Source organism: Salvelinus alpinus, chromosome 27 (assembly GCF_045679555.1).
Source record: "Salvelinus alpinus chromosome 27, SLU_Salpinus.1, whole genome shotgun sequence".
NCBI lineage: Eukaryota > Metazoa > Chordata > Actinopteri > Salmoniformes > Salmonidae > Salvelinus > Salvelinus alpinus.
In genome coordinates, this window is record NC_092112.1 from 22,820,063 (window position 1) to 22,837,313 (window position 17,251).

General features: G+C 45.0%; 1 protein-coding gene across 2 annotated transcripts in view; it reads right to left on the minus strand.

Annotated features, from left to right (window-relative positions):
- LOC139556187 (midasin-like) overlaps window positions 1–17,251 on the minus strand; it is a 56,826-nt gene that overhangs the window by 34,246 nt on the left and 5,329 nt on the right. For both annotated transcript variants that reach the window (XM_071369797.1, XM_071369796.1), the window contains exons 7-35: window positions 16,296–16,427; window positions 16,068–16,171; window positions 15,865–15,979; window positions 15,381–15,574; window positions 13,845–13,926; window positions 13,279–13,374; window positions 12,809–12,921; window positions 12,124–12,272; window positions 11,918–11,978; window positions 11,586–11,800; window positions 8,857–8,960; window positions 8,612–8,756; window positions 8,319–8,415; window positions 8,063–8,176; window positions 7,769–7,916; window positions 6,577–6,684; window positions 6,288–6,439; window positions 5,131–5,309; window positions 4,791–4,999; window positions 4,421–4,567; window positions 4,186–4,327; window positions 3,855–3,989; window positions 2,967–3,105; window positions 2,143–2,281; window positions 1,580–1,710; window positions 1,255–1,393; window positions 947–1,076; window positions 437–694; window positions 35–232 (exon numbers count right to left, since the gene is read on the minus strand). In XM_071369797.1, the coding sequence (XP_071225898.1) occupies window positions 35–232; window positions 437–694; window positions 947–1,076; window positions 1,255–1,393; window positions 1,580–1,710; window positions 2,143–2,281; window positions 2,967–3,105; window positions 3,855–3,989; window positions 4,186–4,327; window positions 4,421–4,567; window positions 4,791–4,999; window positions 5,131–5,309; window positions 6,288–6,439; window positions 6,577–6,684; window positions 7,769–7,916; window positions 8,063–8,176; window positions 8,319–8,415; window positions 8,612–8,756; window positions 8,857–8,960; window positions 11,586–11,800; window positions 11,918–11,978; window positions 12,124–12,272; window positions 12,809–12,921; window positions 13,279–13,374; window positions 13,845–13,926; window positions 15,381–15,574; window positions 15,865–15,979; window positions 16,068–16,171; window positions 16,296–16,427 (4,075 nt within the window). The remainder of the gene's footprint in view (window positions 1–34; window positions 233–436; window positions 695–946; window positions 1,077–1,254; window positions 1,394–1,579; window positions 1,711–2,142; window positions 2,282–2,966; window positions 3,106–3,854; window positions 3,990–4,185; window positions 4,328–4,420; window positions 4,568–4,790; window positions 5,000–5,130; window positions 5,310–6,287; window positions 6,440–6,576; window positions 6,685–7,768; window positions 7,917–8,062; window positions 8,177–8,318; window positions 8,416–8,611; window positions 8,757–8,856; window positions 8,961–11,585; window positions 11,801–11,917; window positions 11,979–12,123; window positions 12,273–12,808; window positions 12,922–13,278; window positions 13,375–13,844; window positions 13,927–15,380; window positions 15,575–15,864; window positions 15,980–16,067; window positions 16,172–16,295; window positions 16,428–17,251) is intronic.

Below are 17,251 nucleotides of genomic sequence, written 5' to 3' on the forward strand. Positions count from 1 at the left end.
TTCATGCTCTAATCTAGGATCAAAGTGTTCCCACCTGAGGAGATGTAGAAGGGGTCGATGCCAAAAAAGTCGTCCCCCCACTGGGGCTCCCTGAGCAGGCTGGTGTCGTAGACCCTCAGTGCGTCTAGCATCTCCTGGTCCAGCTTGGTGATCCCACCCAGCTTGGTATGCAGGAAGCTCAGACAGGCCCTGCGCGCCACAAAGGCGTTCTCCGCAGCAGATACTGTTGTCCCTGTGACATCCCAAGAAGGAGAGAAAGACGTGAGATCATGTGATTGTAGCACTGAGGCCTACTAAGCATCATGAAGCATCCTAAACATGCACAACTTAGGAATGTGGTGTCCTTACGACAGCACCAGAACATCTGCTGTGTATTTCCACATCACTATCAACAACAACAAGTAGTGTACTGTGACCTAGTGTCCTGGTGTCTGACCTGAGCCGATGGCGTCCACGTAGACCAGGCACGCGGCGTGGATGAAGGCAGTGACCGTGTCCAGCCGGAGGTCCCACTCAGCCTCCTCCTCGCCCTCGTCCCCCATGGTCATGAAGCCGTCGGCGTCACGCTCACACACCAGGTTGAGGAAGTTGACCCAGGACAGGATGTCCCTCACGCTGACCACGCAGCGCCGCCCAAAGTCCTGGTTGGTCAGCCAGTCAATAAAGTCCAGCATGAGCTCGGCGATGTCTCCACCTGGGTTGGGGGTCAAAGGTCATAGTGAGAGATAGCTACAACAAGGAAGTAAAATAGAAACGGATGAACTTAATAATACAGTGGGGTACGGTGTGTACCTATGAACACATTTGAGACTAAGAACAACAAAAACTGAAGAGATTATACACTCAAATGAGATACGTACAGGTAGGGAGACTATTCGAGCCTATCAAATGCTACTCCTAGATGAGGAGATGTATTCTGTCTGTGGTGTGTGGAGGAGAGGAGTACCTTGGTGGTCGTTGTCATCCAATGAGAGGCTGGTCCTCAGGTTGTGCTGGATGATCTGCACCAGGTCACTGCGGCTGTTACTCTGAGGGCACCAGATCTCTGTGAACCTGTTCCTCAGCGCAGGAGAGAGCTGGACACACACACACACACACAGAGAAATGTTAACAAGTTGGACTGATCATCTACATAACAAACAGAAGTGGTTGTGGCCCTGTATGTCCCCTCCAGAGGCAGAAATAGAATAGGATGTAGTTTTAGGGGCCGGTTTAGACTCTGGCCCTGCTGGTTCATCTGTTGTAATGGTTTACCTCTTTCTTGCCGAAGTCTCCTCCAGGGTTCATGGTGGCAACCAGGCGGAAGTTCTGCTCTGCTATGATCAGCTCCACGTCATCGTCATCTCCACTTCCTTTCTCTGCCAACACCAGAGACTTCTCCGTCTCTAGGACACTGAACCAATCAGAGCAGGGTCACAGGTCAACGATATCTAATGAAGTGTTATACGCTAACTATTGTGAGAAAGCGGCTCTATTACCATATCCACACTAGTATACCATTCAGAATGAAGTGATGTATTGGGCAGGGATTCTAAGCAGTACACTAGTGCGGATATTGGAACAGTCAGGGTGTGTGTACCTGTTGAGTCTCTCCAGCACAGAGTCGTCAGCCAGGGAGATCTCGTCCATGAGGAACACCCCCCCCTCCCTCATGGCCAGGACAAGGGGCCCGTCGTGCCACTCAAACAACCTGCCGTCCTCAGCATCCGCCTGTACCAACACACAACGACGGGGGGTCAGTGGGACTGGCCATCTGTATCATGTACTAAAATAGCATTTTACTTTAAGCATTTTTTATTTTACTTAATTACTGTGAGTTATAATATGATGAAGTACCTTAATGCCTTATAAAGGGTTTATGAGGGTTTAGGGGCGGCAGGTATCCCAGTGGTTAGAGTGTGGGACTAGTAACCGAAAGGTTGCAAGATCGAATCCCCGAGCTGACAAGGTAAAAATCTGTCGTTCTGCCCCTGAACAAGGCAGTTAACCCACTGTTCCTAGGCCGTCATTGAAAATAAGAATTTGTTCTTAACTGACTTGCCTAGTTAAATAAAAGGTTAAAAAAATATATATATATATACAAAAGAGGGTTCATAACTTACAGTTCATTTAAATTGTGACCATTAACGGTGTAGTATCTACCTGGTGTGTCCCAGTATGTCTGACAGGACGCAGGCCCCCCAGGAAGTCAGACGTCTCCATGTGCAGGTGACAGTTGAGGGAGAAGAACTTCTGTCCGGCCAGCGCAGCAAACAGCTGGCAGATGGTGGTCTTACCGCACCTGGGGGGAGGAGAACGTGTGTTCTAACTGATCGGTCTTTCTGGAGGTTTAGGCTAGTACGTTACTGCAGGGGTTCCCAAACTTTTTTACTCAGGCCTCCTCTTCCAGCATTGGGGAAAATCCCACGCCCCACTCCGTGCGCACATCTATTTCCATGGGCACAAGCACTGTTCACACCCCTCTTGTTGGTGGAGATAACATTTTGCAGGTTTACAGCTTATTTCCTGCAATTCCATACATTTTGTCGTGTCTAATTTGATTCGAGTGACTCGAACATCTACAAAATCTACGGGCTAAACAACCTAGCTTTAAAAAGTTAGCTGACACACTGATCAATACATTTCTGACTATAGCTAAATAGCTCTCTAAGGTCTGCAATGACTGACATGACAATAGGAAAACTGATGATGCACAAGGGGCAATTTCGAAATCGCCCCTTGTGCATTCTACTATTACAACTTTCAAGAGTAGGTTGAAAGCCAGACTGAGTTCCCCCCGGGGGCGCGCCCCACAGTTTGGGAACCACTACATTACTGTATTGGCTTCAGGAGAAGTGGACACAGTTAGGAGAGCTTTGTCTTTCTGTAGTACGTACTAACCCATTCACTTCACCTACTGCTCGCTTTACAGATTTAATTGACAATTGGAGAGATTTCCACAATCAGGAACTTAGGATGAATCCTACCCAGTGTCTCCCACCAATAGAACAGACTCCCCGAAATGCAGGGCCCGTCCCACCAGCACGGCCAGTCTCCTCATCCCCCGCGTCCACACCACGTGACGGAACTCCTCAGGCACGCCCGCGATGCTGTCCACGAACGGACCTGCCATTCACAATAAACCAGATTAACTCTGACCAATACAAATAGCCTAATAAACTTGATCAAAATCATTAGCAGATAAGTATGTTACAAAGGGAGGTGGTATCATTCCAGGACAACACCACATGATGGACAATCCATCCACTTCACACTCAATATTTATGTTCACACTCCATTGACCCCACATAATGGGGAATAGTGATACACTGTACCTTGTTGTCTCAACATTGAAAGTACATATTTATATATGTGTAGCCAAGAGTTGTGAGGTTTCTCTCATTCCCTATATGCCCTTATAAGACACCATATTCACACTGAACATTCTTCATACCACATTCATCATTCTCCATTCCACATTCATCTTGAACATTCTCCATACCACATTCATCTTGAACATTCTCCATACCACATTCATCATTCCACATTCATCTTGAACATTCTCCACACCACATTCATCTTGAACATTCTCCATACCACATTCATCATTCCACATTCATCATTCCACATTCATCTTGAACATTCTCCATACCACATTCATCATTCCACATTCTGTATTTTGACAGAACAGTTGTAGTCACAGTAGTGCTTTCCTGTGTTGTTGACACACTCCCCCAATATGAACTGTTTGTGAATGAGCAGGGTCATGCACACAGTTGGGTCGGGGGCAAAAGGGCATGTTGGTGTGTGTGTGTGTGTGTGTGTGTGTGTGTGTGTGTGTGTGTGTGTGTGTGAGAGAACCAGGCTCTACTTACTAAACTGTGTGGTGAGTTGTTGCTCTGAGAACAGGGTGTCAGAGTTCACCGTCCTCTTGAAGTTTTTCTCCAGGATGGACTGGATAGTGGAGGCCTCCTCTGGCTTCCTGACCCGCCCAGCCAGCAGCATGAACCCTGAGACACACACACACTTCAACAATCCTAAATACTTAGGTGAAAAGACATTACCATTGAAGTGAAATGGAACATGATTTCACACATAAATCACACTGAAAAACAACAGATAGAGAAAGCAATAGAGACAAATGCGGATGATAGTTCGTCGTATAAGATGGGACGAAATTGCTGCTGTGATCCGATTGGGGCTTACCGTCATCAGCCAAATGCTGCAGCCAATCGCGGGAGGCATCTGTCTGCTCCTCCAGCCGATAGCGGTCGGCCCAGCGGAAGAGATCTCTCAGGGTGATGAAGCCATGTTTCCCAGCAAACACTGTAGATCCCCTGCGAAGAGACTACACACACAGTGAGTTATAAAATTATAACACAACATTACCTTATTGCCAATGAGTTAGCATATGAAAGGAGATGAAATATGAGACAGTCACCTGGAGATCCTGCATGACTTTGACCAGCTTGGAGCAGTAGGATGGAGGAAGACTACATCTCTGGCAGAGGATGGTCTCTAGCTCATCACTAGGCAACTCGTCAAAATGAAGCTCCACAAAACGATTCCTGAAGGCCCTGGACAGCACCTGAGGGGAGAGAAATTATATTGCACTCGCTGAGACCTGGTCTACAAAACTACACTTTCATCACCATCCTAATTCCTGTGCCCGAAGGAACAGATCCCATAGTACTCAATGAGTGTAGAAAATGTGTGCTTGCTTGTCTTGCACTATTTATGGCTGTGAAATAACCAAACTACACTATCCCAATTGAATCCTAATAACCCACTATGGCCCGAGTCACACGTACCTTTCTGCCTCCGTAGAGACCAGGAGGATTCTGGGTAGCAAACAGCATGAATCGGGGGTGCGCTTTGATCACTTCCTGTGTCTCTGCGACAAACAGCTCCCTGTTGTCGTCCAGCAGTCTGTTGAGGGCCTCCAGGACGTCAGTAGGGGCCAAGTTCAACTCATCCAGAATAATCCAGTATCCTTTCCTAATGGCGTCAATCAGAACGCCTACAGGGGAAGCATACAGAGACATACACGCAGAAGCACACACACAAAACGAAGACATTACACCGTGATCATGAACAGAACAGTCTGCGTGAGACACTGACTGCAGGGCTACAGTGTAGAACTGGCCGTACCCTCTTTGAAGACCAGCTTGCCCTTGCCGTCAGAGGAGTAGCAGCCCATGTACTCCTGGATGTCTGTGTGCTCGTGGTTGTTGATCCTGACACACTGGTTCCCCGTGGCCGCTGCTATCCACCTGACCAGGCTGGTCTTTCCCACCGAGGTCTCTCCTTGGATCAGGACGGGGTGGCTCCTGAAGAACAAACAAATATAGAAACAGAATATTTCTAGTAAATCCGGTTAGTGTCTGTTTCAATGTGCACTTAGTGGAAGATGAATTGGCTGACCTCAAGTGTAGAGGTCATGGATTTGTCCCTAATGGCATCCTTTCCCTAGTGCACTACTAGGGTGCCATTTGGGACGCCGACTGTGTCCAGACAAGAAGGGCAGAGAAACAATCAAGTACTTAGTGGGGACGACTGACCTGTGGTGAGGTCGTGTAGAATTGACCTGTGGTGAGGTCGTGTAGAATTGACCTGTGGTGAGGTCGTGTAGAACTGACCTGTGGTGAGGTCGTGTAGAACTGACCTGTGGTGAGGTCGTGTAGAACTGACCTGTGGTGAGGTCGTGTAGAACTGACCTGTGGTGAGGTCGTGTAGAATTGACCTGTGGTGAGGTCGTGTAGAACTGACCTGTGGTGAGGTCGTGTAGAATTGGGTAGTGTCTGTTTTCAGTGTGTTTCAATTGTGCAATTGATTTTCCTTGGACTGAAGTGTGGAGGTCATGTATGCATCCCTAATGGCACCCTATTCCCTAGTGCACAAATTCTGACCAGAGCCTAGGGATTAGTGCACTATGTAGGGAATAGGGTGCCATTTGGGACGCAGACCATGTGTCCAGATAAGACTAAATGAACCTCGTAATGAAGGGCAGAGAAACAATCGAGCACTGCGAACGATTGACCTGTGGTGAGGTCATGGCAACTACCCTCCACCATGACAACAGCAGCAGCAGCAACATGGGAAAGTCATGTCATCTTTATGGCAGCAGTGATGACACAACCGATATTAGCCAATACAACTCAAGTGATGCTCACTGTGCCAGCAACAGGTTGACGATACAACAGTCAGTGAGTGGCTACTAGGACTATACCACAGGTATTGACTAGGTTGACTGATTGATTGATCCAGGGGGACGGGGGACAGCAGAAGGGGGAGGTCAGTTTTCCTACCCAGCGGACACCACCCTGGCCAGGTCACGCAGGTTAAGCTTGACGGAGGTGGTGAGGATGTAGCTGGGGTCCAGAGCCGGCTCCATCTCCCCTTGGGATACCCAGTAGCCCTCCATCTGAATGCAGGGCCGCCCCGTGGGCTCCGGGATGGGCTGTGGGGAAACACAGGGAGAACCATGGCTACTGAGGAATCTCATATTGAGGAATTATTAAGCTTCTTCTTAATTATCCATCTCAATTAGTACAAATATGGAACCAATAAAGTCATATTACAGGCCTGCAGTATTACCTGCTTCAGAAACTTGATGTTTCCCCCCATGATGTGTTGACACACCAGTTTCTGGACCATTGGATGGGAGCTGCGGTCCAGCTGGGTAAGGAAACTCAAACAGAAGCCCTGGAAAAAGAGACCGATGGAGAATCTGGTCACATCTGAACCTATGGTCCAATCAATGAAGTTACTAAGGATATCAATATACAGTGCATTCAGGAAACTATTCAGACCCTGACTTTTTCCACATGTTTTTTTTAACATGACAGCCTTATTCTAAAATTGATTAAATAGTCCCCCCTCATCAATCTACAAACAATACGCTATATAGACAAACCAAAAACTGGTTTACAATTTTTTGCAAATACATAAAAAAAATGGAAATATCAACATCTACATAAGTATTCAGACCCTTTACTCAGTACTTTGTTGAAGCACCTTTGGCAGGGATTACAGCCTTGAATCGTCTTTGGTATGACGCTACTAGCTTGGCACACCTGCATTTGGGGAGTTTCTCCCATTCTTCCCTGCAGATCCTCTCAAGCTCTGTCAGGTTGGATGAGCAGCACAGCTATTTTCCGGTCTCTCAAGAAATGTTCGATTTGGTTCAAGTCCGGGCTCTGGCTGGACAGCTCAAGGACATTCAGAGACTTGTCCAGAAGCCACTCCTGCGTTGTCTTGGCTGTGTGCCTAGGGTCTTTGTCCTGTTGGAAGGTGAACCTTCGCCCCAGTCTGAGGTCCTGAGCAGGTTTTCATCAAGGATCTCTTTGTACTTTGCTCTGTTCATCTTTCCCTCGATCCTGACTAGTCTCCCAGTCCCTGCCGCTGAAAAACCTCCCCACAACATGAAGCTGCCACCACCACGCTTGTAGAAACATCTGAAGGATGATCAATGGAAACAGGATGCACCTGAGCTCAATTTAAGAGTCTCATGGCAAAGGGTCTGAATACTTATGTAAATAAGGTACTTCTGTTTATTTTTTAAATAAATTAGCAAAAATAAATAAAAATCCGTTTTTGTTTTGTCATTATGGGTATTGTGTGTAGATTGATGAGATGTTTAAAAAAAAATCTATTTCAGAATAAAGCTGTAACGTAACAAAATGTGGAAAAAGTCAAGGGGTCTGAATAATTTCCGAATGCACTGTATGCTTAATTAATCAATATAAAGGATGTCGAAATCAATGCTGGGAGAGCTTTGGCCTCCTACCTCGTAGAGAGAGCGCTGGACGCTGTAGCAGGGGTTGGCTGCCACATACTTCAGAGCCCTGCAGAGGGTACGCAGGCTGTAGTGGGGATGATGTCCAGTTCCGTCCACCAGTTTGGAGGTAGCCTCCTTACGCACCGTCAGGTAAAAGCTGCAGCAGCAAATACATATTTTTTTATTAAAATCTATCAATCAAATCAGCAGTCAATATGACATGACATTCAACATGACTTTGTGGAAACTTGATGAGCCACGTGATGCATATGACAGAGGACAGTATGTAATCTGACCCCTGACCTTATAATCCCGTTGATGACGTTCTTATTGGGGTTCAGGCCTTTCAAGTAGTCAGACACCAGGATGCGCAGGTCTCCCTCATTCTCCAGCTCCTCCACATACAGCTCAGTGAACCTGGGAAAGAAAGAGAGCAGCATGTCAAACCACAGCTAGTTTGGGCCGCCAGATCCCGCCAGAACCTAGTAGGTTTGCCAGTATGCTCATAAGTTAAAGACATTTCACTCAAACACCAGGCCAGCTCAGCCCATGTTCTAACCTGTTCCGTATGCCCAGGGGCAGGTTCCTCTTCCCCACGTCAGTCGCTGGGTTCATGCAGGCAAAGAGACGGAAGTCTGGATGGCGAACCAGGGGCTCTGTACAAAAAAAAGAATTACATGTAATTCCAGTAGCAGCATCAAAGTGATCCTATTTCCAAGGTCATAATCAGTTAATACCTTTATGACCAAAGCCATGACAATAATAATACGCAATTATTTACATGTAATGCAATAGTGATATAAAGTGTTATAACATGTCATAACATGCAATGGAGAGCAGTGGGAGGCTCACCAGTGTCTCCGCGGTCCAGCAGCACCAGAGAGCCGGCGGTGCCCTCCAGCAGGCCACTCAGACACTCCAGAGTCTCTGCTGCAGCCAGGTTAATCTCATCCAGCAGGATCCACTCTCCCTTCTTCACCGCCTGGGCCAGAGTGCCCTGTAGAGACACACACGGTTTACGATCACAGCAGGTTGGTGAGCAACAGGGATATGTAGTGTGTGTGTGAGAGAGTGAGACGCTTTAGGTAAACCTTTACCTCCACAAAGGCAAAGACCAGTGCGGTCTCACAGGCTCTGATCTGCTGCTGTGTCTGAGCCAGCCTCACGGCCAGGGTTTCCCACTGCTCCTGCAGCAAGGCAGCTGGGGAAACAAGTACACAAAAACACAGACTGAGAACAGCCTAAGGCAACACTCACATTTCTGTCACAGTGAGAATAGAAGTAAGCTATTCAAGACAAGAGGGAATGAAGGTACTTATTTTGGTTGTTTTCGAAATGGCAACAATATTATCTATATGATGCACTACAGTGCATCATATAGCATCATACACACCCCTTGATTTTTTCCACATTCAGTTATGTTCCAGCCTGGATTTAAAATTAATTAAATTTAGATGGGGCACTGGCCTACAAACCAATACCCCCATAATGTCAAAGTGGAATTATGTTTTACAATATTACTTTTTTTCTTTACAAATTAGTAGAAAAAATAAAAGCTGAAATGTCTTAAGTAAATAAGTATTCAACACCTTTGTTATGGCAAGTCTAAATACGTTCAGGAGTAAAAATGTGCTTAACAAGTCACATAATAAGTTCATGGACTCTGTATGCAATAGTGTTTAACATGATTTTTGAATGACTACCTCATCTTTGTACCTCACATATTTAATTATCTGTAAGGTCCCTCTGTCAAGCAGTGAATTTCAAGCACAAATTCAACCACAAAGACCATGGAGGTTTTAAAGAAGGGCAACTGTTTTAAAAAATGCAGGCAATGAATACCCCTTTGAGCTTGGTGAAGTTATTACACTTTGGTGTCACTACAAAGATACAGCTGTCCTTCCTAGCTCAGTTGCCGGAGAGGAAGGAAACCGCTCAGGGATTTCACCATGAGGCCAAATCCAGAATTTAAATGGCAGTGATAGAAGAAAACTGAGGATGGATCAACAACATTGTACTTACTCCACAATACTAACCTAATTAACAGAGTGAAAAGAAGGAAGCCTGTACAGAATAAAAATATTCCAAAACATGCATACTGTTTGCAACAAGGCACTAAATAAGGACAATAACCTAAAACACAAGGCCAAATCTACACTGGAGTCGCTTACCACGAAGACAGTGAACGTTCCTCACTGGCCGACTTACAGTTTTGACTTAAAATATACAGTTGAAGTCGGAGGTTTACATACACCTTAGCCAAATACATTTAAACTCAGTTTTTCACAATTCCTGACATTTAATCCTAGTACAAACTCAGTCTTAGGTCAGTTAAGATCACCACTTTATTTTAAGAATGTGAAATGTCAGAATAATAGTAGAAATTGATTTATTTCAGCTTTTATTTCTTTCATCACATTCCCAGTCAGGTTTTCTTCCGCTTGCAAGCCTCCCCCTTTCTCCTCCAAACATAACGATGGTCATTATGGCCAAACAGTTCTATTTTGTTTCATCAGACCAGAAGACATTCCTCCAAAAAGTACTCTCTTTGTCCCCATGTGCAGTTGCAAACCGTAGTCTGGCTTTTTTTATGGCTGTTTTGGAGCAGTGGCTTCTTCCTTGCTGAGCGGCTTATCAGGTTATGTCGATATAGGTCTCGTTTTACTGTGGATATAGATACTTTTGTACCTGTTTCCTCCAGCATCTTCACAAGGTCCTTTGATGTTGTTCTGGGATTGATTTGCACTTTTCGCACCAAAGTACGTTAATCTCCAGTAGACAGAACGCGTCTCCTTCCTGAGCGGTATGACGGCTGCGTGGTCCCATGCTGTTTATACTTGCAAACTATTGTTTGTACAGATGAACGTGGTACCTTCAGGCATTTGGAAATTGCTCCCAAGGATGAACCAGACTTGTGGAGATCTACAATTTTGTTTCTGAGGTCTTGGCTGATTTCTTTTGATTTTCCCATGATGTCAAGCAAAGAGGCACTGAGTTTGAAGGTAGGCCTTGAAAGACATCCACAGGTACACCTCCAATTGACTCAAATGATGTCAATTAGCCTATCAGAAGCTTCTAAAGCCATGACATAATTTTCTGGATTTTTCCAAGCTGTTTCAAGGCACAGTCAATTTAGTGTATGTAAACTTCTGACCCACTGGAATTGTGATACAGTGAATTATAAGTGAAATAATCTGTCTGTAAACAATTGTTGGAAAAATTACTTGTGTCATGCACAAAGTAGATGTCCTATCCAACTTGCCAAAACTATAGTTTGTTAACAAGAAATTTGTGGAGTGGTTGAAAAACGAGTTTTAATGACTCCAACCTAAGTGAACGTAAACTTCCGACTTCAACTGTACCTGAAAATCTAGAGAGAAAAAAATACTCAAGAACTGAAAATGGTTGTCAAGCAATCATCAACAACCAATTTGACAAAGCTTGACTAACTTTAAAAATAATAAAAATGGGCAAATGTTGTACAATCCAGTTGTGTAAAATTCTTTGAGACTTACCCAGAAAGATTCACAACTGTAATCACTGCCAAAGGTGCTTCTACAATATTGACTCAGGGGTGTGAATATTTATGTGAATAAGACATCCGTATTTAATTTAAAAAAATGTGCTAACATTTCTAAAAACATGTTTTCACTGTCACTATTGGGTATTGTATGCAGATAAAGACATTATTTAAAAAATGTAATCAATTTTGAATTCAGGCACCACAAATGTGGAATAAGTCAAGGGGTATGAAAACTTTCTGAAGCCATTATGGAATAGGGTGTCATTTTGGGATGCAAACAATATCTAAAGAGTGTGGTGGTACCATTGTTTTTTTCCTGCAGCTCCGACTTGCTGAGGGCCGACTTGCAAACGTGGTCCATGAGCTTAAGGAGGTCCTGCCAGCGCTTGCCCCTGAAGCAGGTCTGCACATGGCCCAGGAAGGTTAGGTTCTGCTTGCGGGAGTAAGTCTGGGAGAACACATCCTCGAAGGCCTCACGCAGGGGCAGCAGGATCAGCTTGTGGTCCACTGGTTTATACCTTAGATCAGGGAAGAGAATATGCCTACTCAGTACCAATGCAGGCCAGTGTAATATCCCTGTCTGAATATGCTGGTATAGGTGTAAGTTCATACAAGAAAATGACTAATTCCCTTACCCTCCTAGCAGGTCAGCTGTATCACTCTGCTGGTTCATATTCACCACCCGTAACCTGTGTCCTGGAGAGGGAGAGAGAGAAGGGGAACAGAGGTGGTGGTTAGTGGGTTCCCACTGGAGAGAAGGGGAACAGAGGTGTTGGTTAGTGGGTTCCCACTTGTACCATGTTGTCTGAGAGAAGCTTTCTGGCAGAGTGTTGCGTCTCACCAGTGATTCCAGCCAGGTACTGCACAGTGGATGTCTTGCCCGTGCCCGTCTCTCCGACCAACAGAATGGGCTCGCCCTGGGTAACACACACCGCTAGCTGTTCCAAAAGCACTGCAGAGGGCCGCGTGGCAGCAAATGTCTGCTTCTCACTGTGCACATTGAGATACACATAGGTTAGGTTATACTTTTACTCAATCTCAAATTTTACCTACAACAATTTCAACAAGCATATACTTGAAACCAGGTCAAAATATATATTAATAATACATTCATCAACAAATATACTTTTTTGTTCCCCCCAATTGTAGATTTCCAAAGGCGCCTTTCTGCTGTAGGGTTTTTGTTTTTAGTCATACGCTGAGGACTGGAATATTTTCTGGTTTATCAAAGTGTGTAGTTAGTGATCAATTCAATGTTTATTCAATCAACCAGCGGGAGTCTATTTGGCTGGGTAAGTGTTGGGCCTGGCAAAGCGACAGTTACATCTATATTGTCTAAACAGACAGGTTATGGGCACAGACTGGCAGGGCTGGCAGCTGACTCAGTGTGTTCCATAAGCGACAGCTGTCAGGCAAATATCGGACTACTAACCCTTATGTGGCCGGGTACTTAATTGACTTTAACAAATTGCGGTGCATCAGATGGCAACTCATTCAATTTAGGGTCACACATTTTGCTGACTTACTTGCAGATGCGGACCACTTCGTTCTGCTTCCGTTCCAGGGTCACTCTGCCCACCAAGGCCTCCAGCTCTGTGACAGAGATGCCAGGCTGGTACATCTGGCAGAAATGTGCAGCCTGAGAGGCACACGACCATAGAAATAAGAATTAATAGAATGGCTTGGAAGTTCTAACCTTAGAAATGAGAATTAATTCATGTATTATTATTTCTATGCACACAACCATCATGTCAACAGTCAACAACCATCACCATGTCTGTCCAATACGGCACCCTTGGCAAATGGCACTCAAAGGGCTCTGGTCAAAAGTAGTGCATTATATAGGGAATAGAGTGCCATTTGGGACTTGCTCTATGTCAGGAGACTGTAGATCATACATCATGTCCTAAAATACGACAAACTTGTACATCAGTACTGAACTTGTTTTGATATGCTGTCAGCAGAGGCCCATCATTTCCAGTGATGCTGGACTTACCTTCTCTTTGGAGATGTTGAGCTTGCTCCCGATGACCTCAGCCATGCACAGCCTCCTCTCTGGTTGGGATAGCATAGCTGTAAAGCAGTCTAGGGCCTAAAAGGGGGGAAAGACGCAAAACAGTACAGTTAACAAGAGCATTCTTTTTTTGGGCGGCAAATTGTTAAAAGTTTCTGAAACTGTTACAGCTACATTGATTTTCCATTCAAATATGGATTGTGCCAACTCAATGAATCTATTCTCAGTCATACTGAGCTAGCTTTGTTCAACCAACCTGATCCGCAGTCAGTTCTGGTTCAGGAGGCTAACCCTAAAGAGCTATGAAAAAAGTGTTGAACACTATTACGGCTAAAGGATTTTCCATCCTAACATAGATTAGGTAATAACCTTACCAGAGTCTAACCTTGCCAGTTCTACATAGCCACAGAATTCTAAGAGACAAGTTCAGAATTATCCGTGGTGAACAACAACAGTTCAAGCCGGAAAGCTTCATTAGCATAGTAAACAATGGCAGGAGGGTGACAACATTGCAATGGCAGCCTGTGCTGCTGTGACTCGAGGCTCACCTCCAAGAAGACATGTTGAGCGGAGGCAGACGAGGTGCTGTCAAAGTTACTGCTGATCCTCTCACACCATTTCAGCAGGTCTCTGTAAAATATAGAGTAGAGGTTACATAAGGGCTCTCCAACTCTGTTCCTGGAGAGCTACCCTCCTGTAGGTTTTCACTCCAACCCTGTTCCTGGAGAGCTACCCTCCTGTAGGTTCACTCCAACCACAGTTGTAACTAACCTGATCCACTTTATCAACTACTATATTATTAGAATCAGGTGCGCTAGATTAAGGTTGGAGTGAAAACCTACAGGACGGTTGCGCTCCAGGAACAGGGTTGGAGAGCCCTGGGTTACATAAATATGGCAATGATAAACAGAGGAGTTGGCTTAAGGACATACAGATTTAGGACCAGGTTAAGTTTCCATCAATGATTGGAGAAAAGATTCAGCTGAGAAACAGTTGATCCAATAGGGCCAACCATTCTGTCCTGACCTACATAAGAGCTTAGCAGGCCAGGTTGCAAACTCAAATGAAAACAACATTCAGTATGTACATTAACTGCAGAGATGCATGCAGCTCTAAAATAATAATAATCCAAGTGGCCCACAGCGGCGTATGGAAAAACATGCTCACATTTTGATTTTACACCAAGGGAAAAGCCCTGAGCCCAACACGTATACACAGGTATTCCCAGTATGAACCCTTACAAATGGGTGAAAAATGAGTGGCCTCCACAAATGAGAGGGTCAGGTCTGAACTGGTTACCTAATGATAAGGGCTGTCCTGGTGTAACGTCTAGCATCTGTGGATCCAGCTCTATAGAAAAGAACGGTCCAATCGATGGGCCATCGAGCGCAGGCAGCAGCACCCAGTGGAAAGCTAATTAAAGTCCTGAGGGCTAGCTGCCTGGTCATTTCATCTCCCAGTGGGCCAGTGCAGATCCTAATGTAAACCCCACAACCCACCTCTGCTCTGGGACGCATGTGGTGGGATGGATGGGGCCGCTGGGTTTACCTGTATCTGGGGCTTGACAATTACTGTAGATCTGAGCAGCTAGGGAATCATGACAATGAGTTCATCACCAGTTCATACTGGCAGAGAGACAGTGTCATCTTTCAATGCAGCGGAAAAAATATTGTGTATAGACACCTGTGGTGGGAATCAGATAAACCATGAGAGAACTGAACATGAATAAATTGCTCATTGCAACAACATGAGACAGAAAAGCTAAAAGTAAAAAAAAAAGGGGGGGAGCTGAAAATAAGAGCATATATTTTTATTGTATTTAACTAGGCAAGTCAGTTAAGAACAAATTCTTATTTACAATGATGGCCTACCAAAAGGCAAAAGGCCTCCTGCGAGGACGGGGGCCTGGGATTAAAAATGAACACAATATAAATACAGGACAAAACACACATCACAACAAGAGAGACAACACAACACTACATAAAGAGAGACCTAAGACAACAACATAGCAATGCAGCAACACATAACACAGCATGGTAGCAACACAAAATAACAACATGGTAGCAGCCATAGCATGCCATTACCTCAGTGACAGTCCCCTCCCTTCCAGGGACGTGGTCTTGTCCTCCAGCCTGTGATGAGACACCTCTGGGGCATGAAGACTGTCTGTGTGGCCCAGTGCCACCGGGTCAGGGTGCCTCTCTCCAGTCAGCTGGCAGTAGATGTCCAGGAGGCGCTCCACCACAACCGTTAGTTTAGGGTACCGGTTCACCAGCACCTGCACAGGCAAAGAACAACAGTTAAAGTTAAAGAGAGATTTAAAGAGAATTAAAACAATGCTTCAATTGCAAATTATATCCAAGTTTCCACAGGCAAAGAACAACACGACTGTTAGCTTCAGGAACTTCATTAGTAAGATAAAACTGGTTATAAAGTACAGTGCAATTTGGATTCTGTAGTACATTATGCTAGAAAAAAACACACTTGAAACAGAGAATACACTGGTCATATTATAGACCACAGGAAATTGATGTGGACCCCATTGGATCATGTCCTCAGTCAGCTCACCTTCTTCAGCTCCTCTCGTGCCATGTTTCCAATCTGTAGTTTAGTCCAGTACTTGTCCAAGAGAGCTGCGTGGGTATTCTGTGGCCTGTACCAGCCTCCGGCACTGTGGAACATTCTACAGATACACACAAACATCAGTTATTTTCTGTGTAAAAGGAGGATGATATTTTTAGGGTCACACGTGAGCCACATGACATTCTTACCTTCTCGTAGCAAAGAATTGGAAGCCTGGAGCCACTTCAATGCAGTCCTCCCGTCCTGGGATCATCAGCTGTTTACTCTCCATCAAGGGAAGGAGTACAGATATCTGCAAGGCATACAACTCATATGATAAAATACCTTGTAGCCTTGAACCTACTACTACAGTAATAACTATATTAACAGGTCACTTCATGTAATTCCATGCGTGATTCAGCTGTGCAAAACCCCACCACATCCAGAGGAGCATGGTCAATGTCCTCCAACAGGATCCAATGTCCTTTAGAGACAGCCTGTGTCAGGGAACCTGGCTGCCACACAAACTTCCCTGGGATATCAGTACAGCGATACATCCCAAGCAACATCTGCAATAAAGCAGCAAATAGATTAGATCATTCATATCAACCGTTCAAAAACAGTAGAATGCGCTCAGAGGACGACGCTAGAGTTTCAGGAAAAATATAAAGTACCAGTCAAAAATTTGGACACACCGACTCATTCAAGGGTTTTTCTTTATTTTTACTATTTTCTACATTGTAGAATAATAGTGAAGACATCAAAACTATGAAATAATACATATGGAATCATCTAGTAACCAATAAAGTGTTAAACAAATCAAAATATATTGTATGAGATTCTTCAAAGCAGCCACCCTTTGCCTTGATGACAGCTTTACACACTCTTGGCATTCTCTCAACCAGCTTCACCTGGAATGCTTTTCCAAAAGTCTTGAAGGAGTTCCCACATATGCTGAGCACTTGGTTGGCTGCTTTTCCTTCACTCTGCGGTCCAACCCATCTCAATTGGGTTGAGGTCGGGTGATTGTGGAGGCCAGGTCATCTGATGCAGCACTACATCACTCTCCTTCTTGGTCAAATAGCCCTAAGCGCAAACCAGATGGTATGGCATATCGCTGCAGAATGCTGTGGTAGCCATGTTGGTTAGGTGTGCCTTCAATTCTAAATAAATCCCTGACAGTGTCACCAGCAAAGCACCCCCACACCACCTCCTCCATGCTTCACGGTGGGAACCACACATGCAGAGATTATCCATTCACCTACTCTGCGTCTCACAAAGACACAGTGGTTGGAACCAAAAATCTCAAATTTGGACTCATCAGACCAAAGGACAGATTTCCACTGGTGTAATGTCCATTGCTCGTGTTTCTTGGCCCAAGCAAGTCTCTTCT